The sequence below is a fragment of the Hypanus sabinus genome, chromosome 2 (assembly GCF_030144855.1).
Source record: "Hypanus sabinus isolate sHypSab1 chromosome 2, sHypSab1.hap1, whole genome shotgun sequence".
NCBI lineage: Eukaryota > Metazoa > Chordata > Chondrichthyes > Myliobatiformes > Dasyatidae > Hypanus > Hypanus sabinus.
The window spans coordinates 139,841,770-139,854,556 of NC_082707.1; the positions used below are offsets into that span (position 1 = coordinate 139,841,770).

Sequence of the window (12,787 nt, forward strand, 5' to 3'; positions counted from 1 at the left end):
TCTTCTCAATCTATCTTGAGAGGTAGCTTTGTACCTTTGATCATGGTTCCACTAACTTCAGGATAACCGAGTGCTGAAAACTACACATAATGGTCTAATTTCCTCCTTTGTAGTTTTGATTGTTGGCACTGCTGGCAAAACCAACATGTCTTGTCTTTCTCTAATTTCTCTTAAATATGTTGAGCTGTAGCCTTAAGTCACTGCAATGCATGTGTTGATTATGGATCGAGAGTAAAAACTTTTTCACACAGTGATGAAGGAATTCCTGTACATTTCTATACAAGACAGGTAAGTGAAGTCTCTTTGGCAGAGTTCACTTTAGCTTTTGTCTTAGTTCGTGCAGCCACACCTGAAGCCACAGTCCATAGGAGCGTAGAAAATAATCATTGAACTTGCTGGATGAGATTCCAGTGTAACATTTAGCTTTACACTGCTTATTGAGGTTTGGTGAGTAGTTTACCTGTTGTCATCCAGGGAAGTGGGAAGTGTTCTGGGATCCTCCTGATTTGTGCCTTGTAGATAGTGGAAAGTCTTAAAAGTTGGGAGAAACTCGGCAGAATGTTTTATCTCTGAGTGATTATTTTGTGTTAAGTCCTATAAACTTACTGATTTTTTGGTGATCCCAGATGGGGGAATGGGGAGCTGAACAGACTTGCCAGAAGGACATGATCAGGTGCCTGATTATTGAAGCATAACATTTGCTTGCCACTTCATAGCAAAAATCTAAATATTGTCCAGGAATTGATGCCTGTGGACAAGATGCGTCTTGCCTGGACAGTTGCAGTAAGAGCTGAACACTGCATCCACGTTTACGATAAAGGGAAGTTCAAATGAGAGTCATTGATGAAACAACTGAAGGTTGTTGGACCAATGACATATCCTTGAACTCCTGCACAATTATCCTCTAATAATTTTCTTTACTGCTTTTTGTAACTGCATTTGTGGTTATCTTTCCCTCTCACGTCCACTGGCTTTAATTTTGCAAGGGTTCCCTGATTTGATTCCCTTGCAATATTAAAGTCAGTGGACATGAATGGGAAGGATGCATGCTGTTTTAATACTCAGGTCATTCATGTGCTTCACCATGGAATTCATCTGTTTGTGCTTGGATCTAGGCTGTAATGAAGTTTGGAGCCAAATACTCCTGGGGGGTAGTCCAAACTGGTTAATGATAACTTAGTGCTATCTGAAAACACTTATCAATAGCTTCAGTCAATACTTTGATTGATGTTGAGGGTAGCTGGTGCGACAACGACTGGCCAGTTATCCTGCATTTGCTCGTATTTAACATAGAAAACTTTGCAACACTGTGCCACAGATGCTAGTGATGTAGCCATTGTAACAGAATTATTGGCACTTCATCACTGTAGCCAGCACCAAATCAAGGTTTATGGCCTTTGCTGTTTCTAGTATTCTCCTCAATTTCATAAACTTATACAGCACAGAAACCGGCCCTTTGGCCCACCACATCCATGCTGACCTATGGCTAGGATCTATGCTAATCTTATTGCCTGCATTAGGATAATAAACTTCATCTTATGACCTGGAATAAATCAAATTGAAGACTGACTTCAGGAGGAAGCTAAGATGAATTACTCATTTAGTTCTATTATCATAAAGTAGTTACAATCCCTTCACCTTTCTCTTATGCATTTATATTCTAAGCATCATTTTCACAAATATGGATGTTTATTAACCTCTGAGTTAATTAAGGGCAACATTGAACTTTAGAATCTATTGAGGGTGGAATCACATGCCCCTATTGATAGAATGACGCTTTTGCTATTCATCATTTATGTAGCCTTGTGTTGTAGTTATTCATATCTTGACTAATTATTTTAGTGGCACTTCTCAGTACTCCCTTCAAGGTGCCCAGCACTGCTTATTGAACCCGATTGGCATCCATGAAGATGGTAACTTTATTCCATCAGGCTATTGATTGTGATAGAATCCGACTGCTGTGCTGATCAACGTCTAGTTTAAGCTGCTAGAATTTTAGCTTACATAAATTTATTCCCACACAACACATGGTGTTTTCAGCATAGCAATGCTGTTCCATTTCCATAGAGCTCTGCAATGATTTTGTCTACCTCTGGTAAATGCCAACTTGGCAAGGAAAACTAGGGGTGGGTTTTTCTGTTGTATGGATTCACTCACTAACTGACAACTGTATCCTCGGGGTACTTGACTGGAGGTATTAGCAGTAAAACAGCCGAAGCACTTTTAAAATAGACTGTTACAACTCCTACCAAAATATTTATTTCTTGTCTATTGTTTTTAAAGTAAATCCCTGAATCACAGTTACCTTTCCTAACATTTTCTAACTAAATGTTCAACATACCAAACTAAATATTTTTTACTGTTCTGATTTTTAAAAAAAATCAGCATTTCCCAGTAATGTTCTACTTCATTTTCTTCTATTTCAAATTGGATGTTTAATATTACAAATTTTATATTTTGAAGCAAGCAAGAAAGTGTGAAGACTTCATCTCATGGTTAAGGAATCTGTTTCTGTATTTTCTTCTGTGTTTAGGACATTAGATTGTTTCCAAATGGCTTGGCAATGTCAGAGAATGGTGGTGGCTATGTTCCCTTTCATAGAAATGTTAGCATTTGCAAGCTTCTTGCAACCATCTAAGTGAATATATTTGATTAGTTATTTTACCCTGCAGAATGTTTTCTTCAAATTAGTTCCTTCCTGTCTTTTTTTTAAAATATCTTGTTAATTGTTCCTTTGAAAATCATTGACTGCTCATGACCGTTCGCACTATTGTCTTGTAAATTATTGGATACTATTGGGTTATCTGTATTGGTTTGTCTCTTAAGGTATTGTATTGTATTGTCTTGTATTTTATGCTTGGCATCAAACCATAATCAATTCTGATATGTTTCATATACTGGCAATTAAGTAATTGTGATTCTGAAATTGTGGAATGTAATACATTTTTAACAAATTAATGTGTTTGATGAATGGAAAAGTTAGAAAACCGGTGAATAAATACCACGTTAGCCCTCCAGGAGCAGGGTCACATCCCTGTTTAAGGTCAGCTACTACTTAGGACAAATGGAATTCACCTTATCAGCACTCAACTGTATTAAAAAGTCTAAGCTATCAGTGGGTGGGAGGAAGCATTTTGGACAGTTGAGTTTAAAAATAGGGTTTGTTAGCAACAGTGAGAGTATTAGAACATCAACTCAGAAACATGATAGCGAAAGAACGGCTGTGGAAGGCAGATATGACTATATCTTATGAAGAGATGTGGGAGATCCGGAAATGGAGAATTTGGACACTGAGGGTGCTGTGACCCCTGAACACAGGACAAGCAAACTAGTAAATCCAACTGATATTTTTTCTTGTGATTTCAATGTGTATGTTGTTTATAAGCACATTTTTATCTACATTCCATCTTTTAATTTCAGAAACACAATTCAATTTACACCTACACAGATAGAAGCAATTCGAGCTGGCATGCAACCAGGCCTTACAATGGTATAATTTTGCTCTTCCTTATTCAAACTTTTCTAATTTTAACCAATTCTGTGGGCAAAGTTAATTCTGCTGCTTGTTGTACGTTTCAGGTTGTAGGACCACCAGGTACAGGAAAAACTGATGTGGCCGTGCAGATAATTTCTAATCTGTATCATAACTTTCCAGAGCAAAGGACTCTCATTGTGACCCATTCCAACCAGGTACCTTCACAATAAGTGCAATTTATGTATTTATTCAAATCACATGCTGTCAAGCTTGAGAAAATTTAATGAAGGTAATAAAGCTGTTATTTATTAATTATAAGTTGTTCATGTATTGTCCCGACAAAATAAATAATACCTTGAGAATATTTTACTTCTGACTTAAAATGCTGTAACCTGTTTTGATTTATTCAAATGAAAACCTCATTTATTTTGCTAGGATGCTGATGGTGGATGTGCTTGAACCTAAATAATATTTTCTTTTCCATCTTGACTATCCATTGTCAGTTCCTTGCACCCTTAGTCAGGCATATGAAAGTAAATGCATTTCAGTCTACCCAAAAACATGCTTAGATTTTCACAAGTGGTTCTAAGTGGCATAAGTCAGATTTTGCTTTTTCTGTACCCCAACATGTTAGCCACGCACATAGTTTCTGAATTTAGAAGTTTATCACATAGGGTTATTCCCAAGGAAGCAAGTTTAGGTTCTATTTTCCACAACCTTAATGACCAGCACTGGAAAAGCTTCTCCTCACAATTAAACTAGATTCAAAAATAGATTGCAAGCAATCTAGCAGTGTTTGGGACAGTTTGCATGCATTCCTATTGTTTTAAAGCCTGTGATTTCAGTGTTTAGATGACTATTTTAAATGTGTGATTTTAATGAGTATAGTTTAAAATCCTGAAAAGTACCTTTGATTAACTGGTAAATGAAAAAGAATAGGATACACTGGTTTGCTTTATACTTATGCAATTCTATTATAAATAGAATATGTATTTCTTTTTCATGTCAAGATTAAGTAAGTTATGAGGTAGAAATACCTGTTTGTAACCTTTATTGAAGTGAAGTTTGTTGGGTCAATCCACTTCTTTCCTAAGATAGTAAAATTTAATGTTTTCTAATTAATTTGGATTTCTTCCTCCCAGTACTGTTGACGCCTGACTTCCCTTCTTATTTTAAAAAAAGTTTCTTTTTTTTTGTCAAAATGATTATCTGTCAGACAGTATATTGAAAATTATTGGTATTCTGGGCATGAATTGATCAGAGGTCAGTTTAAAATCCTTATTCTGCAGTGAGGTAAAACCAAGTGCAATAGCCATTCCATTGATTCAAGATATTTATGAATGACCAAGGTAGTGCTGTTAACTTAAAAAAATCAAATATGCAAATGAAATAATTAAACCAAACAAGTGAAATGTTTTCTTAAAGGATAACCTTGGCCTTCTCACCCTTTGCCCTGTGATCCCTGTCAAAATTAGTGGGGCCTGAGATAAAGTATCAGGTCAGATCTGGCAGAGTATTCTAGATCGTGCCTGGTTGTCTTATCAAGGCTTGACTCCAGCAGAGTGCTCTGACTTGCTCTGTTGATGGGGTAACTCCTGAACTTGTGTTCTTACAGAGGCTATGCATAATCGTGCAGCTTACCATTCTGCTCAGATGGCGGTGCGCGTGGTTGCAGCAGCCACTCTGGGACCAACCAGTGGTGTAGTTGTTCGTCTTTTATGTCTTTCTGATGGTCACAAGGCACTGCTGGATACTAAGAACATCGAGTATTGAGTGTTTACCCCACTAGTGATAGTGGGCTTGATAGTGAGGGAACGGGAGTTGTTTTGGGCTGTGTTGCTGCTTACTCTGGGAAGGTGTTGGAGTCGATGCATGGTCTAACAAATGGTGCGAGTGATAGTCTTGCATGTTTTTCTTGTGACTGCAAGACCCCGTTGGACATTGGTAATTTAGAATGCTGCAAGTCTGGTTAATTGGTGAGACTGACAGCAGGGGAGCTGTGTTGCTTCAGTAATAGCACCTTAGAAAGTTGTCTGTTGCAATGCCCAGAGGAGAGACGGCAAAAGAGGAGTGGAAGAGAATAGAGGCGTGGCAGGCACTCTGGAGTCCTTACTAGGGTGGGGTCTGGCCCCTTCTGTTGGTACTGCCCTTCATTGTTCCCTTGGTTGAAGACAAACTGGTTTACAGTTGTCTGTGGCTGCACTAGTGCGTGATGATCAGCCTGCTGCAGGCTTCTTCATGTGGACAACATCTATGCACCATCAATCTACAGGACATGGCGCTTGGACTTCGGCCATATTGGGTTTTTTTGTGTGACCGTATGTGCACTCCTATCTTACATGTGCTATGTGTGGCTTGTGCTGTGAATGACAATTGTTACTGTGTTTTGCATCCTGGCCCCTGAGGTGTGCTGTTTTATTTGGCTGTATTCATGGGTATTCATGTATGATTGAATGATAATTAAACTTGAAATTGAACTTATTTCAGTTTTAACAGCAAAATTCTAGTGTCTGATCAGAACCATTGGCTGAAGTCAGTACAATCTGGCCCAATCTCTCGATACTCTATTGCATCAAGATATTTAAGGATTGTCTTGTCCTTAGAAAGTGTACTGAGCCATCTGGTAATTTGTGGCATAATTCTTAGCATAGTCTTCCCCAGTTAAAGTGCCATCAAGGTTTCATGCTTCACCAGCAATTCTAGAGGGCCAAGGCCCAAAATGTTGACTCCATTTCCTTCCATAGATGCTGCCTGACCAGCTGAGTTCCTCCAGCATTTTGTGTGTGTTTATCAGGATTTCAAACACCCCTACTTCCTCTTGTGGCTACAATTAAACCTACAAGTTTTTGTGGAGGAGTTATTGCCTTTAAACACAGTGTTGTATGGATGTAACAATACCTGTTAGCTTTGGAAAACTGAATTTTAATTCCAGAAGGTTCCTACTCCTATATTTACACATTAGTAGATGGTTGAACCAGAAACAATGCATGTCACCTTGTTGACACACACATTCTGCACATTTGTTGACGTACTTACTGAGTTTAGCCTTTGGTGTTATTTCAGACACAATATAAATTATTTAAGTACCTGATGATGGATATTGTGTAGGTCGTTTTTCCCAATTACATGACAGTCACTGGGGCGTTCATCCATTGATTTCTTAAATAAATTCTGCATTTTAAAAAAAAGGCATTTTGTACTATATCGTTAACTCAACAGCTTGATTTCTGCAGTAAAATATTACTCACATCTTCTCAAAGCTCATCACATTTGGACAACTCGTTAAGCTTTGACACACAAGGCCAACACCAAAAAAGGAGATACTAAGCAACCTTCAAGCTCTTAATAAGTTGAACTTGCCTCCACGAAGCATGAAAAGTTGGAGCAGAGGAACTAAAAACATATCAGTCAAGGTCATGATAGGACTGAACTCAGTCAAACAAAATGCTTATTCCTTTTTGCTTTTAACAGAGATGTCATGCAACAGTCTGTTTTTCAGTTTATGTGAAAGATGTTGAGAATCATGAAAGATTTTTAGCAAGTTATTTTAAGATTGTCTCCAGAGACACTTTCTCATCTGTCCTTTCGGTTGATTTAAAAGAAGCTCTGACTGTCTTATGACTCATCAAACCATTGCTGTTTGTGGAATGTTGCTTCCACAGGATTAGCTGCTGGTTTCTTACATTTCAATAGTGACCACAATTCCAGAGTGTTTCATTGACTGAAAAGCACTTAAAGACAACCCCCGACTGTGAAAGGTGCTGTATAAATAGAAGTCTGTCATCTTCCTTTCCTATAAGGTAGACAATTTACTGATTTTGTGCAGAAGTAAATTGTTGCAAATGAATTTTACATATTATCTAAATAACTAAAAATACACAGTTCAAAATTGACACTGTTCTAAAGCCATACTGATAACTCTCAACGCATGGAAGTGTTACAGAAATAAGTTTCTTTTCATAAGTTGGAGCAGCTGTTTTAAGACTTTTTAAAAGTTATTCTCACTTCTATAAAGCTCTGTCATCTGTTGCTGTCAATCTACAGGCTTTGAACCAGCTGTTTGAGAAGATCATGGCTCTTGACATTGATGAGCGTCACCTTCTTCGACTGGGTCATGGCGAAGAGGAGCTGGAGACTGAGAAGGATTTTAGCAGGTGAGCAATTTGGAGTATTATAATTTAATAAAAGTTGCAACAGACTGAGACTATCTGGCTGGAATTGAGACTGCAAAGTCATACAATAATGCCCTCTGAAAATCAGATTTAAGGTTTAGGAAACTGGTCTTTGAAGTTGTTTTGTACAAATGTGAAGTAATGTTCTTATGTTGCAGAATTAATGCAAATCTTTTGTATAAATTCAAAGCTTAATTGGAGCTATCTTTAAAATTTTGCTGTTATCTTTGTTGATTCTTATTGTACCTTCTAGATAAATTAATAAAGACTTTCTTATTGATTTACATCATTTATTCATGTGAAGAAGTGTAAATTAAACATGGATTCAATGTTTCAAGAAGAAAAACAAGCCATCATAGGAATAATCTGTTCATATATTGAATCAGGACAAGTGGTTTTAAACTATATTTAATTATTGAGTATAATTTATCCCTTACAGTTTACATTGCAACTATCTTCAGTTTGTGTCTGCTCTTTGAATTCCCTGCTATGTTGTTGGTATTTAAATGAATTCTTCACTGCCTTTCTGGTCTTAGTTTGTTTTTGCTTTTTTAAAAAACTCTGAATTTATGGGTCATGCTTATTTAGCAGATTTAGACCAAGATGGGCAAAAATGGCAGGTAGAACTTAAGTGGAAAACTTTAGGTAATCCATTTTTTGTTACACAGTACCAGTGACCCCGCCACTGCCTATAAGGAGTTTGTAAATTCTCTCCATGACCGCGTCAGTTTCTTCCCACATTCTAAAGATGTACCAGTTGGTAGATTAATTAGGCATTGTAAATTGTTCTGTGATTCGGCTAGGATTAAACTCGCCGCTGAAAGGGCCGGAAAGGCCAATTGTTAAAGGTCGCGCTGTGTCTCAATAAATAAAGTGACGGTGTTCAAAGGCACCAGGGATTGCTTGTACTCAGTTATTACACTTTACAATATAAAGCTCTGTTTTCTAGACTCTAGTGGTATGTTTGGTACTTTGGATTTTGTAATAAATCTTGTTGCCTCATTGTCTCTTATATCTATTTGGTGATCAAATGTCCTTAGATATGATTTCACAGAATATGTCAGATCATTTATGCCCATTTTTGTGATTCTTCCACCTTTTATTCACATAAAACAAAAATGAAACAGTGAAAAGCATTAAAGTGAAGGTACTGGACAGCTGAAAACATTCCTTCATTGTAGCTGGAATTAAAAATGCAATTTTCTGTCCAAAACTACTAAAGTCCCTTCAGTAGGAGGACTTTAGCCTCTCGAGTAGCTACTTTTTCAGTAGTTTCTCAAAGGTATTTTGAGATGGGTTTACTTTTTGTAAGGCAACACTCAGTATCATACCTAGTAATCAGAGAAAATGGCAAAAAAGGTGTTGCTGAACTGTTGTTAAAACTAGTTGCATTGGGTAAGTTATGCTGCATGTCTAGCAATGTAATTCTTCATTATTCTCTGCCTCCAGGCTGCAGCCTGTAAGATGCAACACATCACACAAGAAGTGTTTTGTGAAATGAGAGAATTTATTTTGCAGCTTCACTTCTCAAAACCATTTGAAAACTGTTAGTCAGATATCAATATTGTGGCAGAGTGGACATGATACATATTTAGAAAATGGTGCTCTTCAAAAGTAGGAGTTGAAACATTCTACACTATTACTCTGCTTGCTGTGGCTTCACGAAATACTACTTCATTATAGGTCCTCCAGCCCACCCACCATGGCATTCTGACTAATAAAATAGGCTGTGCAAAAAAACTGGATACCTTGACCCCATTCCTAACTCCTGCCCTCCCTGTTTCTGTGTTGAGAACTTTGGTTTGCAACTCTACCCTCCACAGGAGCTCTCCATGTTTAGCTGCATGTGCTTCAAAAAGTCAGTGATTACCATTGGACTTATTACCATGCAGAAACTCCTGGGCTAGTGAGAGTTGTGCAGTCAAGCCAGAAGAGGGGAAGACAGTGGCATTCTTCACATCCAAGAGATGGTGATGAAAGAGATCATTGCATTGTTGTTAATTCCCAGCAATAGCTCTCACGCAGTGCTGGCTGCCATGTAACCCTGAGTACCACAAACTGCTGAGAGGGCATATCACTCATCCCAGCCAACCCAGCGCTACTCCTCACAAGTAAACCATCTGCACCGAGGGTAGGTAATTAATCTCTGGATTAGCACTGGTTTCCTAGCACCCAGATTCTCACACAGCTGTAGGTAGCAACAGCAAGAACAGGGCTTTGTACCAATTTGCTGGTGGAACACAGCAGGCCAGGCAGCATCTATAAGGAGAAGGGTCTTGGCCCGAAATGTCGACAGTGCTTCTCCTTATAGATGCTGCCTGGCCTGCTGTGTTCCACCAGCATTTTGTGTGCGTTGTTTGAATTTACAGCATCTGCAGATTTCCTCGTGTTTGTTCTTTGTACCAATTTCATAGGGACTACCACCAAGCACACTCTCATTCCTGGCAGTGCATTTCGAGCACTAAACAAGGTGCCAGTGTATAAAAGGGACAAATTTTACCTGAAACTTACAGGATTGCATTTGTCATGGAAGTACTTTGTAACAACACAACAATAAAATTCATAAACTAGAGAAAGCAATTGTGCACACTGTTCTGCTGAGCAGTTAGTGAAATTGAAGGTTTCCTGTTTTATAATATGCGTTGTATCATTTAAATTAATTCTAACATAGAGAAATATGAGGTGATGTGTTTTATTAGGAGAGTGAGGAGAATCAGTGTTGATACTGTTTTATAAAGGGTGCTGGAGAAGAGGTACCTGGAATATGTATCAATAAAGACATTAAAGCAGACAAGTCATGTTGTATGTTTATAAAATACGAGTTTGAACTCAGCTAAAGCATTGGGTTCAGTTTTGGTCAGTTCTTAATTGGAAGGATGTGGGGACATTGAGATGATTCAGAAGAGAATAACAAAAATGATACTTAGGATGGGGGACTACAGTTAAAGGACAGATTGTGAGGCTGGGATTATTTTTGAAGAAGTGAAACTCAAAAAAAATACGATGGAGGCATATATGATAATGGAGGACCTTGACAAAGTAGACAGTGGCAGACTTCATTTTGGTGGAGGGATTGAGAACTAGAGCTAACATTTGCAAAATAACAGGGAAAGCATTATAAAACATATGCAGTGTGGTAATTGCCTGCAAATGTAATAGATAGATTCCATTCAGCAGAAAGTTAGATAAATATGTAGCTGTGGCGACCCACTTTCTAGCACCGCTTGTAGCACACCGCTACATAGCGAAGAAAATGTGCAAGTCTATGGAGAAGGAGCTAAAGGATGGAGCCCGTGAGTTTCTGTTACAGAGAACTGGTTCAGACGTGATCAGTCTCCTGTGCTGTAATTATTCTTTAATTCCATGATAGGTGCTTTACAGATAATAAATTATTTGAAGTTACTATTAAAAAAGCAAACATAGCATCCCTTCTATATATAGTAGTATTCAATGAGTAGTGTCAGGATGAATCAGTGGCCTAATATCTTTCTAATGGTAATGATTAAGAATAGAATTTTGGCTAAGACACAAGGAAAATGCATGTTTTACTTTGAAAAGCTTCTTGGTTCTATACTTTTCTATTGTATAGCTGGTTTAATTTCCTACCTGAAGGAATATGCCTGCTTCAATCAGCACTATCTCAATCATATATAGTGGAAGGTCAGCCAAGATCAGATACATGAACAATGGAGTGAAGTTTGAATCTGCAGTCAAGAACAAAAGTAATTGAGCCAAATTGATTACTTCGAAAGAACTGCTTGTGTGTAATAATAGCTGTGATTTTTATGTATTGACCAGCTTCAGACCTAGTGGACCTTAAGATTTTATATTTTGCACTCTATAAGTTTAAAATTCTCAGATTTGTGCTAAATTGTTTTCTGTTTTACCATTTTATTGTTACCTTAATTGTGTACAAGCAGCACTGTATTTATACTTGATTATAAGCCAGATATGTAGTTTTAATTGTGGGTAGATTTCTATACCTAGCTACAGCAATCTTACTTGTTAATAATAGATATGGCCGAGTGAATTATGTGCTGGCTCGGAGACTTGAATTGTTGCGTGAAGTAGGGCGATTACAAGAGAGTCTCGGGGTTCCTGGAGATGTCTCGTATACCTGTGAAACAGCTGGACATTTTTACCTGTATCAGGTAAGACATAGCTATATTACCTAAAAATATCAGGCCCTATTTTTAAGAATAGTATCCAAACTCAGTGTTCGGTGGCCTGATTATTGATTTTTGTTCGAGCGTTTAATGCATTTTCTGATTAATGTTCCGGTAATCCCCACTTGTTTGTTTATATGTTCAATTACAATGTCTGGTTGCATGACACACTTGTTTTAAATGGGCTGTAAATGTGACACTACTATCTTTATAAAAATTTGATTTAAACAATTAATAGTTCTTCCTGCCCCCGAGTCCTCATGTCTGCTCATCCTCCAGCCCTTTTATCTTCATCCAGATTTCAGCATCTCTATCACGTTTTAAATGATTTACCATTCATATTTTAATTAAGGATTTAATTTTTAATGTTTGAATCAATTTTTACTAGGTCCATTCTTAATGATTGTTTCAGCTGTGTATGACAGTACAGTTATCTTTGTTTTCATTCAGGTGATGTCTCGTTGGGAAGAATATCTTAGCAAAGTAAAAGCCAAAAGTGGAAAGTCTGGTGATGTTACAGCAGTGTCTGAACACTTTCCATTCCATAAATACTTTGCCAATGCACCGCAGCCTATTTTTAAATGTCAATCATACAAAGAAGATATGGAAATAGCTGAAGGGTGTTTCAGGCACATTAATAAAATATTTACACAGTTGGAGGTAGGCCATATTTTTAAGAATAGTGATCATCTTTTCATTTTCACTAACTAACTGTGTTGTCCATATTTTCACCAGTCACATAATGAATAGATATATAATTTGTTTTGGTGTTGCTAAACTCAAAATGTACAAAAAGATGGTGTTCTGAAATGGGATTGCATAACTTCTTTGTTACCTGTCAGATTTGTTGTGATGTGCTGATGTTTATTATTTCTTATTTGTCAAGTCATTTTAATAATGTATGAAATCACAACATTGTTCCAATCATTAATTGTCTGATATATTGGAAATTCTGAACAGATTAGAATATGAAA

The 12,787-nt window shown here is 37.4% G+C and overlaps 1 protein-coding gene across 3 annotated transcripts in view; it reads left to right on the plus strand.

The window, feature by feature from the left end:
- aqr (aquarius intron-binding spliceosomal factor) overlaps window positions 1–12,787 on the plus strand; it is an 87,733-nt gene that overhangs the window by 55,425 nt on the left and 19,521 nt on the right. For all 3 annotated transcript variants that reach the window (XM_059955896.1, XM_059955915.1, XM_059955906.1), the window contains exons 23-27: window positions 3,421–3,490; window positions 3,580–3,690; window positions 7,520–7,629; window positions 11,663–11,798; window positions 12,264–12,473. In XM_059955896.1, coding sequence (XP_059811879.1) covers window positions 3,421–3,490; window positions 3,580–3,690; window positions 7,520–7,629; window positions 11,663–11,798; window positions 12,264–12,473 — 637 coding nt within the window. The remainder of the gene's footprint in view (window positions 1–3,420; window positions 3,491–3,579; window positions 3,691–7,519; window positions 7,630–11,662; window positions 11,799–12,263; window positions 12,474–12,787) is intronic.